Source organism: Muscardinus avellanarius, assembly GCF_963383645.1.
Source record: "Muscardinus avellanarius genome assembly, chromosome: 2".
Taxonomy (NCBI): Eukaryota; Metazoa; Chordata; class Mammalia; order Rodentia; family Gliridae; genus Muscardinus; species Muscardinus avellanarius.
In genome coordinates, this window is record NC_137787.1 from 109,225,951 (window position 1) to 109,248,785 (window position 22,835).

At 46.7% G+C, this 22,835-nt stretch overlaps 1 protein-coding gene across 1 annotated transcript; it reads left to right on the forward strand.

Moving 5' to 3' along the window:
* Positions 1-20,394: 20,394 nt before the first annotated feature.
* Positions 20,395-21,583, forward strand: LOC308258414 (transforming acidic coiled-coil-containing protein 1-like; the record flags this gene model as incomplete). Its single annotated transcript, XM_080688995.1, has 2 exons — positions 20,395-20,737; positions 20,826-21,583. 2 exons carry the CDS (start codon positions 20,395-20,397, stop codon positions 21,581-21,583), a joined length of 1,101 nt encoding a protein of 366 aa, XP_080545121.1.
* Positions 21,584-22,835: the final 1,252 nt, after the last annotated feature.

Sequence of the window (22,835 nt, forward strand, 5' to 3'; positions counted from 1 at the left end):
GATGTCAAAAGGGGTGATTTCCTTTACGTAAGGAGTACCCTGTACCTGGAGGCAAAGGGGAGGAGCTCTGACACTGCCAGTGTCCAGAGTCAGTTTAGTGAGGACTTCCTTGAGGGTTCTGTTCATCCTTTCTACTTGCTCTGAACTCGGGTCTGTAAGCACAGTGGAGCTTCCAGTCTATTTTCTTTTGTAATCTTGGCTGTGAATGCTGCGCCATTGTCAGACCCCATAGTAAAGGGCATGTCAAATCGAGGAATAATTTCTAAGACTAACTTCTTTACTACTACCTGGGTGTCTCAGTTTTGGTGCGAAAGGCTTCTATCCATCGTGAGTAGGTGTCAACAAAAATGAGGAATGCCTGTACTGATATTTGCTGGACTTTACCTCCGTGATGTCCACCTCTCTGTATTCTCCCAGATAGGTACCTCTCACCCGATGGAGTTTGGGGGCGGGTCCATGGCACCAGGAATTTTCTTGAACAAAGACCAAGCATCTTGATACGGTGTCCCGGATAAGCTGTCATAGCTTGCTAATATAATAGTCCTTTTTAAAAAGTTCATAAAGCTTGGTCTCTCCCAGGTGAATAGAATAATGGAATTGCTGGACCATGTTCTTCCCAGGGGGTGGGGGTGGGTTTATAAATCTGTCCATTTGGCAGCATGTGGGCATGCCGGGAGACAGCAGTATGGAACTGCAGGCAGGATTTGTAATGGCCCCACTGGTTTTAGGGCCACGTCTTTTGCAGTTTGATCAGCCAAATTATTTCCCTGGGCCTCAAAGGATTAGCTTTCTGGTGAGCTCGACAGTGGATGATGGCCATCTTTTTGGGGAGCCAGAGGGCTTCCAGAAGTGCCAAAATTTTGGGGACATTTTTGATGTCTTTTCCCCATGAAGTCAGGAGTCTCTATTCTTTATATATGGACACATGGATATGAGCAGTGGCAAAAACATAATGACTGTATAGATATTAATGATCTTGTTTTTGCCATACTGAAGAGCTTATGTCAGAGCAATGAGCTCTGCCTTCTGAGCTGAAGACCCATGTCCCAGTGCTTTTTCCCATATTACCTTAGTAGCTGTTACCACAGCTGCTCCTACGTACCTGACACCATCCAAGATGAAGCTGCTGCCATCTCTGAAGAGGTTTTCGCCTGGCTGATCCCAGGGCGAATCTTTCAGATCCAGTTTTGTCCCCTGGAAGGTCTCCAGGGTCATCAGACAATCATGTTCTGGGGCAGCATTGGTGACGCTGTCCTGCAGCAAGGTGGCTGGGTTCAGAGCTAAAGTGTCAAGAAATTTAAGTCTCTGTAATGTCTAGGAGTAAGGTCTGATAATGAGTCAATTGGGCATTGGAGATTCACTGATCTGGGAGGATCTGAGAACAGTTTCTTCTGGGGGTTCCCAGTTATTGAAGACTTGCTGAGCAATTTCTACTAATTCTGACACTACCTTACCCTCAAACCCTTCTAATTTCTGTAACTTTTTCCTGATATCTGGGGTGGACTAAGAAACAAAAGCTAGGATTTATGGCCTATTTTGGGGGGGGGCTCAGGACCTATGGGAGTGTGAAGCTGATAGGCCTCCAATAAATCACTGGGTGCTTCTGAAGGGCCTTGGACAGTTTTGCTCTCTTTGGACAAATTTTTGGGCTTATGGGAGGCTGCCTGGACCCCTTGCAAGAGAGTCTGGGGGTACCCGTCTAGAGACTTCTTACCTTTATCCTCATTGGGGTCCCAATTGGGCCAGGCACTTGGAAAGACATTCTACAAATGGGCAGGGTCAACAGTAGGGTGGCCGACAGGACCAAGGTCTGCTCGCCGTGCCTGTGGCGGACCTGCTGGCTCTCTTCGGAAATCTGACCCATAATTTAAAAAGGGTATAAAGCTGAATGAAGCGAGAGTGCAGATTAGGACTAAAACAATCAACAAAGCAAGAATTAGGGAACAACCAATCTCTATTACCACAAAATCAGCGCCTTTCATAGCCAGAAAACACCATCAGCAGAGAAACAAAAAATGTAAATACAAGGGACAGAGAAAAAGAGGGCTGGAAAAATGAGACACCAGAAAGAAACCAGACCGCAGTGCTGTGGCCAGAGCTGTGGTGCGGAGCCGCGCAGACGCCATCTTCCCTTGCAGCACCAGGCCCCAGAGAGGAGGGGAACTCAGAACGGAGCTCAGAACTAGAGAGGAGATACGCTGGCCTCATGGCTGAGGATGCAGCAGCCACAGCACCATACTGCCGACGGCAGCTGTGAGCTCACTGGATGGCACCAGACCAACACATTCAACAGCCCACCAGGCTCCAGAGAGGAGTGGTGGACAGCGAGCAGAGGTGAGTGGCTGCAGATCAGCCGGGTGGAACTCGGCAGATTTTTCGGCACAGGGAGCCTCTAAAGCTCCCAGGGGCTGGGCTCAGCAAACCCTGCAGGGACTCAGAGTGGAGCTCAAAAACAGAGAAGAAATATGCCAGCCTCATGGCCGAGGGTGTGGCAGTGGTGCCATATTGTCACCAGCAGCAGCAGCAGCGAATTCACCAAGTCTACTACAGCTCCATCAGCACACTCAACAACAGCGAGTCAAATTGCGGCCCCCAGAGGAGAAATCCCAGTACTGCACTCCCAAGGACTTGACCCAGTGGGGGAATGGCGGTGGCAGAGATATCACACCATAGTCACAACTCCCCGCAGGAGAACGCCCAACCTGGCACCCCCCATGGTCTAACGCAGCCTCGATTGACTCCCTGGGTCTGAGACTTTGCGATACAACCCAGTAAAGGAGTTGTGTTGACTGAGACAGCAGAGACTCGAGATCCAGAGCACCTTAAGTGAAGTCGTAGTGACCCAGGGAAGAACCCAGAGAAGGCACAAACTTCTGAAATCATGGGAAAGAGGAATAACAATGGAGCAATGAATGCCCACCACCCCACAACATCAGAACCTGAAAAAAAAGAAATTGAGATTTCTAGAAGATCAAATCAGGAAAATAACTGTAGAAATAATAGAGGTGTTTCGAAAAGAATTCAGAGAGAGCCAAAAAGAGATAAAGGATGCAATAAATGAAGTAAAGGCCTCAATTCAAAGTATAAACAACCACTCTCCACCTGGAAGGACCCTGGGCCCCCGACCCGGGGAGGGTGGGCAGACAACAGCGGGGTGCCCCTAGGCGAACCCCCTCGAGCCCCCTCTCCACCCGGAAGGACTCCGGGCCCCCGACCCTGGGCGGGTGGGCAGGCACCGGCGGGGCCCCCCTAGGTGACCCCCCTCTCCACCCGGAAGGACCCCGGGCCCCTGACCCAGGGCGGGTGGGCAGGCACTGGTGGGGCCCCCCTAGGTGACCCCCCTCTCCACCCGGAAGGACCCCGGGCCCCCGACCCTGGGCAGGTGGGCAGGCGCTGGCGGGGTGCCCCTAGGCGACCCCCCTTTCCACCCAGAAGGACCCCAGGCCCCAGACCCTGGGTGGGTGGGCAGGCACTGGTGGGGTGCCCCTAGGCGACCCCCCTCTCCACCCGGAAGGACCCTGTAAAAAAGGAAAAGAAAAAGAAAAAAGGAAAATATCGGAGAGGGGTCAAGGAGGTGGCGGATGCCAGGATACTGGAGATGCAGACTAAACTTATCCAAATGAACTGGAATTATTGGAAAAATTCCCCGCTAAGGAGAACTGCTTCTTCTCTACATTGTTAAGAATCTTGGACATCACCTGTAAGGAGAGAGACTTTAGCGGAGACCAAGGAGAAAGGCGGTGCTGAAAGTGGTCTCCGCGTTGGCGGTGGAGAATTGTATTCAGGAGAAGCAGAAGTCAGAGCCTACCAACCTTATTTATTTATTTTTTTGGAGAAATTACACCAAAGGTTGAATGCTACCGTCGCGCATGCTTAGGAAGGTTGGACAACATTCAAAGTGAAAAGAGAGCTTGGGAAAGATTGGAAATGGTGGAGGCAGTGGCAATGGCAATGGCCAGTACTCAGGGGAGGCAGAGATCTGATACATTACACCTGGAACTTTTGAAGTAATGACCCCAGAGGCAGAATGCTACCACCACCACGCACCCTCGAGATGTGGGACAAATAGTTGGGCGAAGAGGGTGCTCGGATTAGAGCCTGCCGAGAGGTGAGGCCGGCGACGGACACAGCAAAGCTGGGATCAGAGCCTGCCGTGAGGCAAGGCCGGTGCTGGGGCCTCCGAGACTGGGATCGGAGCCTGCCAAGGTGTTAGGCCAGTGCCAGGGCCAACGGCTAGCATCGGAGCCTTACGTGAGGCAAGGCCATTATTGAGGCCTCCGAGACCAGGATAAGAGCCTGCCGAGGGGTTAGGCCAGTGCTGGGGCCAGCGAGGCCGGGATCGGAGCCTGCCGTGAGGCAAGGCCGCTATTGAGGCCTCTGAGGCCAGGATCGGAGCCTGCCGAGGGGTTAGGCTGGTGCCGGGGCCAGCGAGGCCAGGATCAGAGCCTGCCGAGGGGTTAGGCCAGTGCTGGGGCCAGCGAGGCTGGGATCAGAGCCTGCCATGAGGCAAGGCCGATGCTGGGGCCTCCGAGGCCGGGATCAGAGCCTGCTGAGGGGTTAGGCCGGTGCCGGGGCCACTGGCCGGCATCGGAGCCTTTCATGAGGCAAAGCCGCTATTGAGGCCTCTGAGGCTGGGATCGGAGCCTGCAGAGGGGTTAGGCCAGTGCTGGGGCCAACAGCTGGCATCGGAGCCTTCCGTGAGGCAAGGCCGTTATTGAGGCCTTCGAGACCGGGATAAGAGCCTGCCGAGGGGTTAGGCCAGTGCTGGGGCCAGTGAGGCCAGGATCGGAGCCTGCCATGAGGAAGGCCGATGCTGGGGCCTCCGAGGCCGGGATCAGAGCCTGCCGAGGGGTTAGGCTGATGCCGGGGCCATCAGCTAACATCGGAGCCTGCCGTGAGGCAAGGCTGGTGCTGGGGCCTCCGAGGCCAAGATCGGAGCCAGCTGAGGGGTTAGGCTGGTGCCGGGGCCACTGGCCAGCATCGGAGCCCTCCGTGAGGCAAGGCCGCTACTGAGGCCTCCAAGGCCTGGATCGGAGCCTGCCGAGGGGTTAGGCTGATGCCGGGGCCACCGGCTACATCAGAGCCTGCCGTGAGGCAAGGCCGGTGCTGGGGCCTCTGAGGCCAGGATCAGAGCCAGCTGAGGGGTTAGGCCAGTGTTGGGGCCAGCGAGGCCAGAACCGGGAGCAGAGCCTGCCGAGGGGTCAGGATGGTGCTGGGGCCTCCGAGGCTGGGATCAGAGCCTGCCGAGGGGTTAGGCTGGTGCTAGGGCCAACGGCCGGCATCGGAGCCTTCCATGAAGCAAGGCCGTTATTGAGGCCTCCGAGGCCGGGATCAGAGCCTGACATGAGGCAAGGCTGCTGCTAGAGCCAGCGAGGTCTGATCAGTCCACCGGGTATCCAGGCCACAACTGGGGCAGTCAAGATTGGGATCGGTATTTGCAACGTGGCATGCACAGAGAAATATCGCAGAAAATTAAAACCAGATGCTTCCCCTAATCAGCAATAACTAGGAAGAAACGGGCAACAGGAAGTGGTTGAGCTATAGAAAGGGCCCTATAGTGAAGCAATTAAGGTGACCAATCAGAGGGTATGGAATAGGGGAGGATGGAGCCTCTTTAAAAAGCAGGAGGTACATAAACATATGTATCAAAGTTAATCACCAATCAAGCATGGGATCGAGGGAGGGGGAGGGAATGGGATGGGGGCTGGATGAGGGCTAATTGGGTGATGTGTGCTTGTATATCCTCTCAAGTCTTATATTCCAATGTGATGTATGATTACAATGCACCAATAAAAATAAATTAAAAAAAACAAAGTATAAACAACCGATTAGATCACATGGAGAATAGAATCTCGCTCCTAGAAGATGATCACTACAAAAATGAACGCATAGTTTCTAATTTAGAAAAAAAATCCGATAGCAGGAATCTGACATTGAAGAAGTATGGGCCCATTTTAAGAGAGCTAACCTAAGAATAATTGGAATAGAGGAGGGAAAAGAAGGTGAAACCAAAGGGATTAACAATCTCTTCAAGAAAGTAATAGCAGAAAAGTTTCCAAACATAGAACAAGAGGTCGATACACAGGTACAGGAAACTTATAGAACTCCCTTTAGACACAATCGGAGAAGAGGATCCCCATGCCACATAATTGTCAAAATGACCAATGTGGAAGCCAAGCAGGGAATCTTAAAGGCAACAAAAACAAAGGGCCAAGTGACATTCAGAGGCAAACCAATTAGAATCACTCCAGACTTCCCAAACCAAGTCATGAGAGCCAGAAGGTCTTGGAGTAACATATTCCAAACTCTGAAAGAAAACAACTTCCAGCCAAAAATTTCCTACCCAGCAAAACTTTCTATCAAATTATATGGAGAAATAAGAAGCTTCCATGACAAACAGAAACTGAAGGAATTTATGTCTTCAAAACCAGCGCTAGAGAAAATACTCAAAGAGATTAACTACAAAGAAGAAATAGGTAACACACACCAGAACCAGAGAAATAAGATTTTCCATCCAACAGACAACTAAGACTGGTTATCTTTGGAGATTCATTATTTATGTTAGTCTTTTACCTATCTCTAAATTGTATTGTTTGCTTTAATTGTTAGGATTTCTAGTTGGAATATTAATATACCTTAAGATATAGCATTTGGAAATATTTTATCCAATTCTATCAGTAACTTTTAACTCTGTTTACATTGTCTTTGGATATACAATTTTTTTTAGGGAGTTTGTTTACCCTTTTGTTGTCTGTGCCATTGAAATCATATCCAAGAAATCACTGCCAATTTCAATGTTGTGAGGTTTTATGACCCAGATTTTCTTCTAAAAGTTTATAGTCTTAAGATTTATATTTAGGTCTTTTATCTATTTTGAGTTAATATTTGTATATGGTGTTAGGTAAGGGTCCAATTTTATTCTTTTTCATGTAATTATTATTTTTCAACAATATTTAGTTAAAAGATTATTTCCTTCACTTAATGTTCGTGGAAACCTTGTCAAAAATAACTTGACAATATATGGAAGAATTTATCTCTAGGCTTTTATTTAGCTCCAATGGTTTATATATCTGCCGTTGTAACAGTACTACACTGTTTCAATTATTTATAAGGTTTGAAATCAGAAAATATACATCTTCTAGCTTTGTTCTTTTTCGAGATCGTTTTGGGTATCTAGAGTCCATATTCCATATTAGGATAGATTTTTTTCTGAAAAATTAATAAATAAATGTATGATAGTTTCACCTAAAAATATTTTCTGGTAAGAAAAAAATCAAAAAGAAATATTGAAATGTTATCTTTAAGCCATCAAAAGCTTGGTATCTGACAAATGAAACTGTTATGTGAGATTATCATTGTTAATTTTGGGTAAATTTCTATAATACTAGATGTCAACCACTAAGCCAAGCATGGGAAGGAGGGATGGGGAGGGAACGGGGTGGGGATCGGGTAGGGGCTAACTGGGCGATGTGTGCATGTATGTCTACAAAAGTATTTTCTTTATACCATTATGATGTATGAATACACTGTACCAATTTAAAAAAATTAAAAAAAAAAAAGAATTAGGGCAAACACCAAGATACAACATTAGATATTTGGACAACACGGAAGACGAGTCCTAACAGAGGGCCCACGCGACATCTTGTCCCATCCTTGGAGTCGGAGTGAGCGGCTGCATCCAGCTTGTCTAGGCTCCGCAGAAGGTCAACCTGCCAGAAATCTAGGTGGCTTCACCTGAGAGCGTCGGATTGTGTACTCAGGGCGGCGTCGGAGTGAGGCTGAGAGGAACGTCTTCTCTGGGGCTCCCCTCTACCCCCTCGGCCAGCCCAGAGAACCAAGAGAAGAAGCAAAATTTGATTCCTTCTGGGAACTCTTATTTTCTCTCAAAGATCTCGCTGGAGCCTCCAAAATGTTGTATGCAGGTTCAGCGAGAAATGAGAGACTCGAGAGTCCAGGAGTCTTTCCAATAGGAAGCCTTTATTAGTGGCCAGCAGTGGTACCCATAGCATAGAAATTCGGCTTTTGGGGCAAGCTAAGGCCAAGCAGCAGGAACCTTTTATACTAACAAGGGACCAATCAGGTCCTTACACGTTTGCCCAATCACCATGCGAGCTATTGCAAGCAAGCCAAATACAGAAGCCAAAAAGCCGTTAGCAGGAGCTAGGGTGGGAACCCACAGCTGCGGGCCATATCTGGTGATTACTGAGGCCAACCTGAATGTTGCAGTTAGCCAGATAATGCTGGACAAGAACCACATGTTTTAAACCTTGCACAAACAACTCTATATGGAGGGAGGGAAGGCGAGAGAAGCTTACAGAAACTTAGATACACAAAATGGCTGGGGAGACAAAATAGAGTAACTTTGGTATCATAATTGCGTGGCACAGACATGAGGAAAAACCTGTGCAGTTGGATGTCTGGGGTAATCTGTCAGTCATAGTGACATTGGATCTACTATTCCAGTGCCACTTTGTCTCCCATGGCCAGCAGATCCACACCAAGAACTCCAATTTCCATCCCCTTGGTGACTCCCCAAAAGGGATGGTTTCTGTTCTTGAATTCAAGATGAAACTGAGAGGCAACTCTTGAATAGCTGCTCAGCAATACTTAAGTGCACAAAACCAGGTAAATTTATCAGAAAAAAATTACCATATGCTCAAAAAGGCAAAATGATTTTTCTGTCAAAAAATGAAACAGCAGTCATCATTTTAGTAAAAAGATTAGCCAGGCGTGGTGGCACACACTTGTAATCCCCGCGCTTGGGAGGCTGAGACAGGAGGATCGCACAGGTTCGAAGCCAGCCGCAGGTACTCAGTGAGGCTCTCAGCAACTTAGTGAGACCCTGTTTCCAAATAAAATATAAGATAGGTCTGGGAGTATAGCCTGGAGGTAGAAGGCCTTTGGGTTCCATCCCTAGTACCACACACACACACACACACACACACACACACACACACACACAAGTAAAAAGACAGATTAGAGTCAGTTGGGTTAAATATTCCAAGAGTATGAGAGCCCCTGGCTCAGCATATCAAATAGATTTCCAGTGGGCACAATGGCACATGCTTGTAATCTCAGCATTTGGGAGGCTGAGACAGGAGGAGCACAGTTTGTGGATAGCCTCAGCTACTTAGGCCCTTTGCAACTCAGTGAGACTCTGTTTCACAACAAAGAATCAAAAAAAGAATAGAGCTGGGTGTGGTGGCGCAGGCTTGTAATCCATGTGCTTGGGAGGCTGAGACAGGAGGATCGCACAGGTTCGAAGCCAGCCTCAACTAGTTAGTGAGGCTCTCAGCAACTTAGTGAGACCCTGTTTCCAAATAAAATATAAAATAGGTCTAGAAGTATAGCCCAGAGGTAGAAAGCCTCTGGGTTCCACCCCCAGTACCATCAAAAATAAATAAATAAATAAATAAATAAATAAAAATAATAAAATAAAAAAAATAGGCCTGGGGGTGTAGCTTGGAGGTAGAATGCCCTTGAGTTCCATCCCCAGTACCACCAAAAAAAAAAAAGAAAGAAAAAAAGATTTCCAGATTACTTTACTATGTGTTTGCTCATCACAGTGATCACTAAAGCAGATTTTCTTGTAACCTTCCCTCTTTTGTTAGAAAGGGGCAAGACGCAGAGCCCTAGAATCCTAGGATTGGCTCCACAAAGTGCAAGGGAGAAAACTGGAGAAAATATGCTTAGACAACGTCTTCCAAGCCGGGAGTGGTGGCACACGCTTGTAAGTTCAGCATTTTGGAGCCAGAGATGGCAGGATTGCGGTTTGCAGACAGACTCAGCTACTTAGCTTTGCAACTCAGTGAGACCCTATTTCAAAATAAAGAATAAAAAATAGGGCTGGGGGTGTAGCTCGGAGGTAGCATGCCCCTGGGTTCCATCACCAGTACAAAACAAAAACAAATAAAAAACCAACCAGTTCTTCCAAGAGGGAGAGAGCTGCTGAAAGTTCTTGGGCTTTATCCTGGAAGTGCCTGAACATTTATTCATCTTTTTGAGGGTACCCTGGGACAATGAGTCTAAGCTCTTCCCTTGTGAATCTGTCTGGAGGCATTAGAGGGCCTGGGACAGGAAGAAATCATAGTATAAAAAGGGGGCAGTTACCTCTCCAAGAGCCAGAACAATGACTAAAGGCAGAGCAATCAGGCAACAGCTTAATTTGCTGGTGGCAGGTAGTCACTGTGGGACTATGGCGTTCTGATTATGGCTGAGCAGTTTGACATGCCTGTGTATAAGTATGGAATGAGGCAGGAGGCAGGTCTAAGCCAACAGAACATGTGTGAGGGCATGGAGTGCCAAGATAGCACAGAGGAAGCCAAAGATGGTGCTTTGGGGAGTGCTGCTGGTAGAAGAGGGCCCTCCAGTGATGGAGGACAGCTGTAGGCAGCTCAGCAAAGACACCCAAGCAAGGCCATTCTGTTCATGTTATCTTAGATTTTTTTTTTTTTTTGGTGGTACTGGGGTTCCTGGAAGCCCTTCTACCTCCGGGCTACACTCCCAGACCTATTTTTACATTTTTATTTGGAAACAGGGTCTCCTAAACCAGGACTTGTGGCTGGCTTCGAACCTGCGTGATCCTCCTGTCTCTGCCTCCCAAGCGCGGGGATTACAAGCGTGCGCCACCACGCCCGGCTGTTCATGTTATCTTAGATTTTAAGAAGCCAGGATGCTGGGCATGGTGGCGGCATGCTTGTAATCCCAGTACTTGGAAGGCTGAGACAGGAGGATCCCAGGTTTGCAGCCAGCCTCAGTTGCTTAGTGAGGTCCTCCACAATTTAGTGAAACTCTGTTTCAAAATAAAGATAAAAAATCAGGCTGGGAGTGTAGCTCAGAGGTAGAATGCTCTTGGGTTCAATCTCCAGTATGACAAAACAAACAAACAAACAAACAAACAAACAAAAAACAAAACAAACAAATAAACAAAAAAAAAAAGCCAAGAGCATTTTAAAGCATTCATTGCATTTTGCATTTATTCAATTTAGTTTTAGCAGTTATAGGTTGCCCCTCAAATTAAGATGTTAGACAAAAATGTTATTCTTTTAAATAATTTTTTCCTGTCAAAGACATTCTGCAATCCATAAGCCTTATTTGGCTTGTCATCTAGAGAGAAAGGGACATTGCACTAGACATAAAGACCATGTAGCCTGGAGCAATTAAAAATGGTCCTGGCCCTGTGAAGATAAGCCAAAATGGTATCAAGGGGGAGAAGTTGTCCTTCCATTAAGATAAGTTGCCTGGAATGTGAAAATAGCACCAAGCTGCACTCACGGAGTTCGTCTGGAACAAAAAGATGCTATCTAACCAGGACAGCATGTTCCTATGAAACATGCATATGCCGCAGCTTATAGCCTGTCCTTTCAGCAGCCAGTAGGCTCTGGGCATGAGCTCTGTGGGGAGGTGTTGGTCTGAGACCTGTGAACAGGTGAAGCTGGATTCACCTGAGTTGTCCCCATCTGGGCATTGCCTCTGGCCTGGATGAGTATAGCTCTTGAGCCATGGTGGACTTTGTGTATTTGTGTGTGGTACTGGGAATTGAATCCAGGGGCATTAAACCCCTGAGCTACCCCACCCTCACCCCGGGCATATTTATTATTTTTTAAATTTTGAAACAGGGTCTTACTAAGTTGCAGAGGGCCTAAGTAGCTGAGGCTGGCTGCGAACCTATGATCCTCCTGTCTCAGCCTCTTAAGTACTGGGATTACAAGTGTGCAGCAGCATCATACCTGGCAAAGCACAGTGGAATTTAAAAAATGGTGGGGGAGAGTCACGCAGTGGTGGTGCAGTGCCCTTATAGCCCCTGAGAGGAATGGGTTTGGGAAAAGAACTGCCTACTAGAGCCACTCAGAAGGGTAAATGGGGGACAGAAGAGCCAGGCAAATGACAACTTGGGCGACAGAGAGGATCGGGGGGAATAGTCAGGTGCATGGCGGCCTGGCCTGTAGAACCCCAAAAGCAGTGGGGGCAATTGGGGCAGAGCCAGGCACATGGCGGTGGCAGCTTGGCCTACAGAATTTAAAAAGCCTTGGGGAGAATTGGAGAAGAGCCAGTCACATGGTGGCCTGGCCTATGGAGTTTAAAAAGCAGAGAGGACGATCAGGATATAGCCAGGCGCGTGGCAGCCTGGCCCATGGAACTTACAAAGCCTCAGAGAGAATCAGGGAAGAGCCAGCCTCATGGAAGCTTGGCCCATAGAATCTAAAATGTTAGAATTAGGTAGGACAGGAGAAATAAAGTGATAGGCAAAAAAGAGACAAACAGGGATGGAAAGGAAGACTAGCTTTAAATCTATAAAGTGCACAACGATCCTTATCTTCATGGCTTATCTCTTTGCCAATATGTTACAGATGGGGAGAATATGGTTTGAGGAAACTGTTTCCCCTGGACCCCTGCGAGGGTCCCAGACACACTTTCCCCCAACCCATAACAAAAACCCCAAACGACCAAAAAACAGAAAAAAACCACGGGTTTTTGTCCTAAGCTAAGAATAAATATGCATAGCTTGGACAGTTGCTGAAGATCTAAAGAAGTTTATTAGAAAGATAGAAATACAGAAAATAGAAATACATCCCCATGCCAAAATGGCATGGGGGTGTCACTCAAAATGAATAAACCAAAGGGTTGGCACGTGGACCGGACTTTTTATACCCATGATCTCCATCTTGTTTACGTAATTCTGACTAGTGAACATCCCTGTAAGGTACCTCCCCTTAACCCTGTAAGGTACCTCCCCTAGCAAGGTGTGGTGAGGTGTCTCCTTTCATGAAGGGCAAGGTCAAACCCTGCTCCATCTTCCCTAGATCATCATGTAGATCTGTCTTTAGAGAAAGGCCTAGTTCTCCTTTCCTACTGAGTTGTTACTCACCTTTAGCTAGGTTAATATACATTGGAATAGTTGCCTGCTTTTAGGCAGAAACCAAGTCCTTGCACAGATTTGCCCCTCATCCAATTTTTGAGATATATTAATAATCATAGCTTTCTCAAATTTTCCTAGGTCATTCCCAATACTGGTACACAATAGTTTTTAAGATGGTTGGTATATAAAGATCTGCCATTTGGACAACTTCAAGTGCCATTCAGCCACCACTCATTAATCTCATGTTAGAAACCTGAGGATTTAGAAAAAATCCAGACCTTCATCCTTGCTATGCATCCCTTCCCATCCCCACAAGGAACTGTGAGACCCCAAAAGTCACTCTCTCCCTCTTGAGATGGCCTGCATTCTCCCTTGAATGTGTATACCCCACTTTCCTAAGTAAACCTCTGTCTTTGTCTCTGACTGGCACATGGTGAAATTCTCTTCTGCCACAGAAGCCAAGGCCCTTGCCAGTCCTGAGTCCCTGAGGTGAGGAATCAACCTGTCACTTCCTAACAGGAAGATGGATAAGGCAGGGCCAGATTTAAGGCAGCCTCACCCATGGAGTGGGGTGGGGATGAGCGTGGCCACCTAACTTTAGGGGTGCTCCAGTGTCTTGCCTTGGACATATCCAAGTCATACAGCTACTTATGTTACAGGGCTGCAAGTTTCCCTTGGTTTTTATCTCCTCAAAAGAAAGCTTTTATTCCAGGTGTTACGGTCGTAACAGCACAGTGGGCTTTTTTCTTGATTCTAGTAGATATATGTTGAATTGGGAAATTGATTTAAAGAACTAATACATAGCTTAGTTGTAGCATAAGTAAATATTTATTACAAAGTCAATAAAAAATAGAAAGGGAAGAGAAGAAAAGCAGTGTGTCTAAAAGACACACTGAAAAGTCCAAAAGTGAAACTGTGCTCCCCTCTTCAACCCCAAACTGTTAAATAGTTTTCCTTATTGGTATGTTCTTATTAGTGTTACCAAGGCAATGGGCTATCACATTTCTTAGGCAGGTGGTGCTCCCTTGTGTCTGGATGGTGCACTAACTAAGTACAGGGATCAATAATCGACTTCGCTTTTACTTCTGTTGTATTGGGCTTTATTATTTGCCCATCAACTATGGGTGCTTTGAAGCAACACAGGAAGTGTAACGGTGGGAGATGTAGCCGTGAGTTCTTGTTCTTAGCTTACTTATAAAATAGTCCAAACTCTCTTTTTGCTGTAAGCTTAAGCAATTTTATTATTTCAAAGAAAGAAAGGAAAGAACTTAGATTAAAGCATTACGTCATAAAGAGAGAGTTACATAGTGGAGTAACTAGAAGGTAAGTCACTGAAGTTTTTGGATAGGAACAGTTTTATACCAATAATCTTCTGACCTGACTAGATCCGCCCCTTCTCGGGACAGGTCTTTTGATATGGGGATGGCTTCCTGTAGGCTTGCCCTGTCTCCAGTACAGATCCCAGGCCTTTTGTTACACCCCAAAATATGTTGTGTTATCAGAGTCAGAGATCTCTTGAAGGCTGTGGCATCCCCCCCACATCCTTGGGGAATTTTTGCTTGTCTTTAAAATGTAAAAGACAAAGCCAGGCATGGCACATGCTTGTAATCCCCCGGCTTGGGAGGCAGAGACAGGGCTGTTTTGAAGCCAGCCTCTCTGGCTTAAGAGACCCTGTTTCTAAATAAAATATAAAACATAGGTCTGGGAGTGTAGCCCAGAAGTATAAGGGTTTACAGGAACCCCAGTACCACAACAAACAAACAAACAAACAAACAAACAAACAAACAAACAAACAGTATGTTAGCCGGGCGTGGTGGCGCACGCTTGTAATCCCAGCATTCCGGAGGCTGAGACCAGAGGATCGCGGTTCGCCGACAGCCTCAGCTACTTAGTGAGGCCCTCTGCAACTCAGTGAGACCTGGTTTCAAAATAAAGAATAAAAAATAGGGCAGGGGGTGTGGCTCGGAGGTCGAATGCCCATGGGTTCCATCTCCAGACCCGAAAAAAAAAAAAAAAAAAGTAAAAGACCCTGAGCTCCATTTTCTTGCCAATAACCCTTGGTGCTGGGACTCTGCAGTCTCTTCCCCGTCTGGGTGCCTGCCTGCACCCAAGCTCTGGCTTCCTAAAACCAAAGTTATTTTCAAATACATTTTGAAGCCATTTCCCAATTCTGGTACGGGAAGTTTATATTTCCCATACCAAGGTCAGATTCCCAAGAATAGGAGGGAAACAGAGGCAAAAATTACAACCAGCTTAGTTGTGTATAATCTCTAAGACAAGCCTAAGGCCCTTGCTATTGCCAGGCAAAGTCACTGTGATCTTAGAGCTTTGAATTGTGTCTATGTTTTTTTATTTTTTTATTTTTTGGTGGTACTGGACTTCCTGGAAATCCTTCTACCTCTGGGCTACACTCCCAGACCTATTTTATGTTTTTGTTTTAAACAGGGTCTCTTAAGCAGTGAGGCTGGCTTTGAATCTGGCGATCCTCCTGTCTCTGCCTCCCCAGTGCGAGATTAGAGCGTAAGCCACCACTCCCGGCTAATGTCTATGTATTTTTAAGTCTGAAGGCTTTACTTGCCTTTACATTCTTTTTTTTTTTTTTTTTTTTTTTTTTTTTGTTACTAGGGGTGGAACCCAGGGGCATTCTAGATACATACCAAGCCCTATTTTTTTAATTATTTATTTTGAAAAAGAGTCTCACTGTGTTGCAAAGGGCTTCACTAAGTAGCTGATGCACCAGTATTGGGAAATGGTTTCAAAATATATTAATGTGCCAGTATTGGAAAATGGCTTTAAAATGTATGAATGTTCTAGTATTGGGAAAGGGTTTTAAAATATATCAATAAGGTGCCAGGCGTGGTGGCGCACACTTGTAATCCCCGCGCTTGGGAGGTGGAGACAGGAGGGTCGGGCAGGTTCGAAGCCAGCCGTGCTGACTCAAGAGACCCTGTTTCCAAATAAAAATATATAAAAAAATAGGTCTGGGAGTGTAGCCCGGAGGTAGAAGGGCTTCCAGGAACCCCAGTACCACCAAAATATATATATGGGCTGCAGAGTTCTAAGTACCAAGGGGGATTAGTGAGGAGATAGAAAGGAAATAGGCAGATAGGGAAAAGGCCTTGGTAGAAAAAAGTTAATTTCCTGAGTTTCCTGAGGGGCGACAAATGCCTGAAATTCCAAAGGCTCAGAGATAAGAAGGCCAGAGCTTCACAAAGCCATCCTGAGTTTCCTAATCAACAAACCCACCGAGCAAGTCTGGCATTCCTGAAAGGAGACCTTTCAAAGGACTTGCAAATGCCCTATGCAAATTCTCCTTGGAATCCCAAAAGTCACCCTAACCACAAATGGACTTGCAAGCGGTCAGGCATTGGACAGTCGGATGGCAAAAGGGGGGACTTTCCCGCTTGGGACCCCCTCCCCCTTTGGGGAGCTGTTCTCTCTCTCGCAGGTTGTGTTGGCCCTGAGAGAAGGCAGAGTGCATCTGAGGGCACGTGGCTCAGGCGACTCTCAAGTAGTGACCTGAAGGCCTCTGCTGGACATCATGGCTGACCAGGCCCCTAGGGGTGACCTGTCTCCGCTTCCCAAGCGTGGGGATTACAAGCGTGTGCCACCATGCCTGGCTTCTATTTTCTGTATTTCTATCTTTTAATAAACTTCTTTAAATCTTCAGCAACTGTCCAAGCCATGCATATTTATTCTTAGTTTAGGACAAGAACCAGTGGGTTTTTTTCTGTTTTTGCTTGTTTTGGGGTTTTGTTATGGGTTGGGGAAAGTGTGTCCAGGATCCTAGCAGGAGTCCCTGGGGAACAGTTTCCCCACAACCATATTCTCCCCATCCGCAACATATTTGGCGCCCACGTGGGGCTAACTTTCAATGTGGGGCATGTGGCTCTATATTTTTCACGGGACTTTTTGACCAGTGGGTCAGTGGGCAGCAGCAGTTTTAGCTCCAGCTGTTGAGCTGTTGAGCTTTAAAACAACTATAGAGCAGCCTTTGCGTCACCGCAGCTCTGAAAGTGACTTCCAGGGCATCTCGTCGGTGGTCCTAGTACCACTGCACCCAAAAGGTATGTACCTTCCTGGAGCTATAAGGAGTTCCCCCACAATGACTGTGATCGCCCGGCATCTGGGAGGCAATTCTGCTTTGTGGGGAACCCCCAACCAAGGAATTAGCCCACGGTCGAATCCCCTCCAGGAAGAAACTCCTTTAAATAGTGTAGGTTTGATAGGCCCAATGAGTGCCCGTTCATTTTGCTCACATCACAGATGGGACACTTTTAAAAGCCCCATAGAAGGTTAAATCTAAAAGAAATGCCCATGGCCCACCTCCAGAAAAAAAAATTCCCAACAGGAAACACCAGCCAGCACCCATTTCTAAATAGCAATGAGTCGTCGTCGTCCCCCGCCCCCGCCCCCCCCGCCCCCCCCCCCCCCCCCCCCCCCCCCCCCCGGCAGTGGGAAACAAGTTCTAGGGAGATACGCTAAAGGAGGGTAAATGGACAGAAAAAGCTCCCCAAACAGGAGACGCAAGCCAGCAAATGATAGTAAGTTTTTTTCAGTGGTTAAAAATAGGTTCTTGAAGCCGGGCATGGTGGCGTACGCTTGTAATCCCCGCGCTTGGGAGGCTGAGACAGGAGGATCACACAGGTTCGAAGCCAGCCTCAGCTACTTAGTGAGGCTTTCAGCAACTTAGTGAGACCCTGTTTCCAAATAATATATATATATAAAAAAAAAAGGTCTGGGAGTATACCCTGGAGGTAGAAAGCCTCTGGGTTCCACCCCTAGTACCACCTAAATAAATAAATAAATAAAAACAGATTCTCGGAAGATAGCCTAGTTTGTTTTTAGCGGCAGAGTCTAGGAAGCGTGGCCATTAGCAACTGCAGCCACGTGAACCCTGTTGGTCGCTATGGCAGGTCGTCACTATGGCAGGTCATAATCTTCAGGAATTAACGGAAGCCATAATGGGTAAGCTTTTCCAAAAGCTTAAAAAGAAAAAAAAAAAAAAAAAAAAACTAGTAAAAGTTTTAACCAGGCAGGTTTGCTGGGTGAATGGCCACACCCATGAGTCCTTGTCTGGCATTCAATAGGCAGCTACAGCTCCATTTGCATAAGAAAAGCCCAGTTTTTTTACATAAGAAAAACTGCAGTTTTTTCTGGTTTTGGTTGTTTTGGGTTTTGTTATGGTTTGAGGGAAATTGTGTCCAGGGTACCCAGGAACAGTTTCCCCACAACCACATTCTCTCAAACCGTAACAGTAGTCAGGGCCTGGGTGCTATGCAGTCACTCAGGCAGGGAGGGGGCAGCTGCTGTTATAATGCAAAGTTCCCCTCTATCTTTGCCCTTTATTCTAATGATTAACCTGTGATAAAAGGTTCAGCGTTAATTGAAGCCTTTAGCGCTAAAACTGTATAAAGGCAATCAGTGCCTCTGTTTACCTCCTCTCCTCTGTGACCTGGCCTGGGTGTAGGAAAGGTAAACTCCATGTGCTGCTTTGAAGCACCCATAGTTGATGAGCAACCAATACTGCCCAGTACAATAGAGGCAAGGGCCAGGTAGATTCTTGACGCCTGCACTTAGTAAGTGCACTGTCTGGAGACAAAGAGGCATGACCTGACTAAGACATAAGTTACTAGCCCATTGCCTTGGTAAGAAAAATACCAATACAAAGTCTATTTAATGGCTGGAGCCCCAAAATGGGTCAGAGTTTCATTTTTGGGCTTTCCAGCATGGGTGCCAGCCTTTTGTTCCACCCCAAAATGTGTTAATTGATTATCAGAGTCAGAGATCTCTTGAAGGCTTGTGGCATCCTCCTACATCCTTCTTATGGCATTCCCCCATATCCTTAGGGAATTTTATTATCTTTAAAATGTAAAAGATACTGGGCTCCTTATATTTTCTTGATTATCACTCTTGGTGCCTTGGTGCTCTGGCTTTCTGATACTAAAGTTATTTTCAAATATATTTTGAAGCCATTTCCCAATACCAGCACAAGTTTGACCAGAAAAGTATATATGTAAAGCTGGGGCCCAGAGAGAGATGGTGCTCTCAAAGAAAGTAAGATAGCTGAAGGGAGGTTGAATGCTTGATTAGAAAGCAAAGAAAGGAGCCTGGCATGGTGGTGCACGCCTGTAATACCCGCGCTTGGGAGGCTGAGACAGGAGGATCACACAGGTTCAAAGCCAGCCTCAGCTACTTAGTGAGTCTCTCAGCAACTTAGTGAGGCCCTGTTTCCAAATAAATTATAAAATAGGGCTGGAGGTGTAGTCTGGAGGTAGAAAAGCCCCTGGGGTTCCATCCTCAGTACTACAAAAAAAAAAAAAAAAAAAAAAAAAAAAAAAAAGAAAGAAAGAAAGAAAGAAAGAGGAAGAAAGGAATGCAATTGTGGGGAGCCTATAAGGCTTTCCCCTAAAAGAATATTTCTGACTCAGCTGACTGTCCTTCACCCAGAGTCAACAAGGTTTGGGATCATGGAAAGTTCAGAGTAAAAAGTCTGGGAGAAGATCATATGGTGGTGGCACGAGGGTACTGATTAACCTATCTGTAATATATGTGCTTTGGATTGGTCTTTATTGTATTCTGGTGGTGGTAGCATGAGGATATTGATTGACCTGTAAGTGTATAAATACCTCCAGAAAAACAAACCCAGCGTTGGCGCAATAGAGAATACTGACCCAGGAGTAGCACTGGCCCAATGGAGAATACTGACCCAGGAGTAGTCATTGACCAGTAGAAAATATTGACCCAGGAGCAGGGGTCGGCCAGTAGAGATAGTGGGCTGGTGGTCCCCCCCTTAGAATAAATTAAATATTCTGAGAATCAAATTCTTAGAGTTGAACTCTTCATCCTCATGCCTCTCTTCAGAACCCATACTTTTGCCGGCTGACTTTGGCATGCAATTAGGGTGGTTAAAGATTATTTTTTCTTTATTTTTGAAACAGGTCTCACTAAATTACAGAAGGCCTCACTAAGTGGCTGAGGCTGTCTGCAAACCCAGATCCTCCTGTTTCAGCCTCCCAAATGCTGGAATTACAAGCGTGGACCAACATGCCTGGCTGCTATTGGTGATTTTTAATATTCTTCCCTAAACTTATAAAAAGTATTTAGCTATTCTTTAATTTTTGTCAACACTTTTGACTTACATAGACTTTTAGTTATAGTTATCTTCTTGACATAAATTTTAATCCAATAGTAAAAGTAATAGTAATCCAATAGTAACCTATATGTTAACTTCTATACATTTGTGATGTTAGTTAGTATTGACTTCGTTATAAGTTAAATATATTTTTGTTTTATAAGTAACTTCTCTATGCAAAGATACAAATGGGATTTGTTTTGTTCCTGATAATTCTGTTTTGTGCTTTTCTTATAAAACCATGTAGGTGGCGGGCGGGCGCGGAGCCGCGAGCGGCGGAGGGGAAGCGCGGCCCGCCCGACGGCGCTCCAGGGGCGCCCGCCACCGCGCCCCTGCATCTGGAGAGCGGCGAGGCCCTCCCGGCCCCCGGCCAGGCGCCGCGGCGTGAGGAGCCGCGCTCATGGCCTTCAGCCCCTGGCAGATCCTGTCCCCGGTGCAGTGGGCGAAATGGACGTGGTCGGCGGTGCGCGGCGCGGGCGCCGGCGAGGACGAGGCCGCAGGGCCGGCGGGCGACCCGGAGGAGGAGGACTCGCAAGCCGAGACCAAGTCGCTGAGCTTCAGGAGTGGCTGTAAGGTGAAGAAATATGAAACTCAGCCTCTTGCTTTGGACACTTGTTCTCAGGATGAAGGAGCAGTGATCTCCCAGATTTCAGACATCTCCAGTAGGGATGGCCACGCTACTGACGAGGAGAAACTGGCGTCCACATCATGTGGTCACAAATCAACTGGGGCCGAGGTGAAAGGTGAGCCAGAGGAAGACCTGGAGTACTTTGAATGTTCCAATGTTCCTGTGTCTACCATAAATCATGCGTTTTCATCCTCAGAAAGCAGGCATAGAGAAAGAGACATGCCAGAAGATGGAAAAGGATGGGTCTGCTGTGCTCGGACTCTTCGAGTCCTCTACAGAGAAGGCCCCTGTGTCCGTGGCCTGCGGAGGTGAGAGCCCCCTGGATGGCATCTGCCTCAGCGAATCAGATAAGACAGCAGTGCTCACCTTAATAAGAGAAGAGATAATCACTAAAGAGATTGAAGCAAATGAATGGAAGAAAAAATATGAAGAGACCCGGCAAGAAGTCTTGGAGATGAGGAAAATTGTGGCTGAATATGAAAAGACCATTGCCCAAATGATCGAGGATGAACAAAGGACAAGTATGACCTCCCAGAAGAGCTTCCAGCAACTGACCATGGAGAAGGAGCAGGCCCTGGCCGACCTGAACTCTGTGGAAAGGTCACTTTCTGAGCTCTTCCGAAGATATGAGAACCTGAAAGGCGTGCTGGAAGGCTTCAAGAAGAATGAAGAAGCTTTGAAAAAATGTGCTCAGGATTACTTAGCCAGAGTCAAACAAGAGGAACAACGGTACCAGGCCCTGAAAATACACGCTGAAGGAAAACTAGACAAAGCCAACGAAGAGATCGCTCAGGTTCGCACCAAGGCGAAGGCTGAGAGCGCAGCTCTGCACGCGGGACTCCGGAAGGAGCAGATGAAGGTGGAATCCTTGGAGAGGGCCTTGCAGCAGAAGAACCAAGAAATTGAAGAACTGACAAAAATCTGTGATGAGCTCATTGCGAAGCTGGGAAAGACTGACTGAGAGTCCTCCTCTTAGCTCAGATCTGCATTTGGCTGCTTTATTGTGACCACAGTTATCTTGCCTTATCCAGGAATAATTGCCCCTTAACAGAGAAGAAGAAAAAAAAACTTAAAAAAAAAACCCCACACTCCTGCTGAGTCTACCGCTTTGCTGCCAATGTACCAGCCCTGGAAGCCATCCCAGCATGTGGCCTGCAGGTCAGGGAGTGTGGCCTGCAGCACTGGAGCCTGTTGTAGCTCCCAGCTGTGGGCTCAGGCAGGCAGGCTCAGAGTCTGGGTTTGTGATTTCTCTGTCTTTGGTTTGTCCTAAAATCCCAGGTTCACTAAATTTATTAATTTTGTGGCTATTGTTAGGGTACTCTCCTTTTCCATCTATCTGTCCAATATTTTTGTTACCTATTTGATCTTTTAACTTTCAATATCAGCAATTTTATTGAAGGAGATAAATTGGCCTATTCCAATTTAAGAACAAGAAGGGGCTCCAAGTACCCTCTTATAACACACTCTTACTCGTACACCTGTGTCTGTGTACGCTGCTGCTTTCCCTTCGAAGCACAGTCACATAAGAGCTTCTCTATAGAAAGACATATTTCATAAATGTAAAACTATTTTGAAACAGAATCCTGACTTCAGATGCCACCTTAAAGAATTTGGGGACATGGCATGGCATGCCTGTAGGAACATCACTTGAGCCCAGGAGTTTGAGGACAATCAGGACAGCATAGTGAGACCCTGTGTCAAAAATAGTAAATAAAAAAGAAAAGGAAGCCGGGTGTGGTGACGCACGCTTATAATCCCAGCATTTGGGAGGCTGAGACAGGAAGATCATGGTTCCCAGCCAGCCTCAGCTACTACTTAGTGAGGCCTCTTACAACTCAGTGAGACCCTGTTTCAAAATAAAGAATAAAAAATAGAGCTGGGTGTGTAGCTCAGATGTAGAATGTCCCCAGGTTCCATCCCCAGTACCACCCGAAAAGAAAAGAAATTGGGGGTAATGAAAAATATGAAGGCCCCAAACTTGGGTTCCACATATAGGGAAGACTTTGCCATTCTATTTTGTTGCCCTATCATGTGGACACCCCCTGGGTACCACTCTTTGGCCCTTCAGCCTCAGACTCAAAGTGCCGCCTGCTTTCTGCAGTGCCAGGCCTCCCTCAGAGGGTTGGCAAGCCCGCCCTGAGCCTCCCATCTCTTCTGCTTCCATTTGTCAATACAAAGTTAATGCTCACCTTCATTATATTACTTGAAGTGTG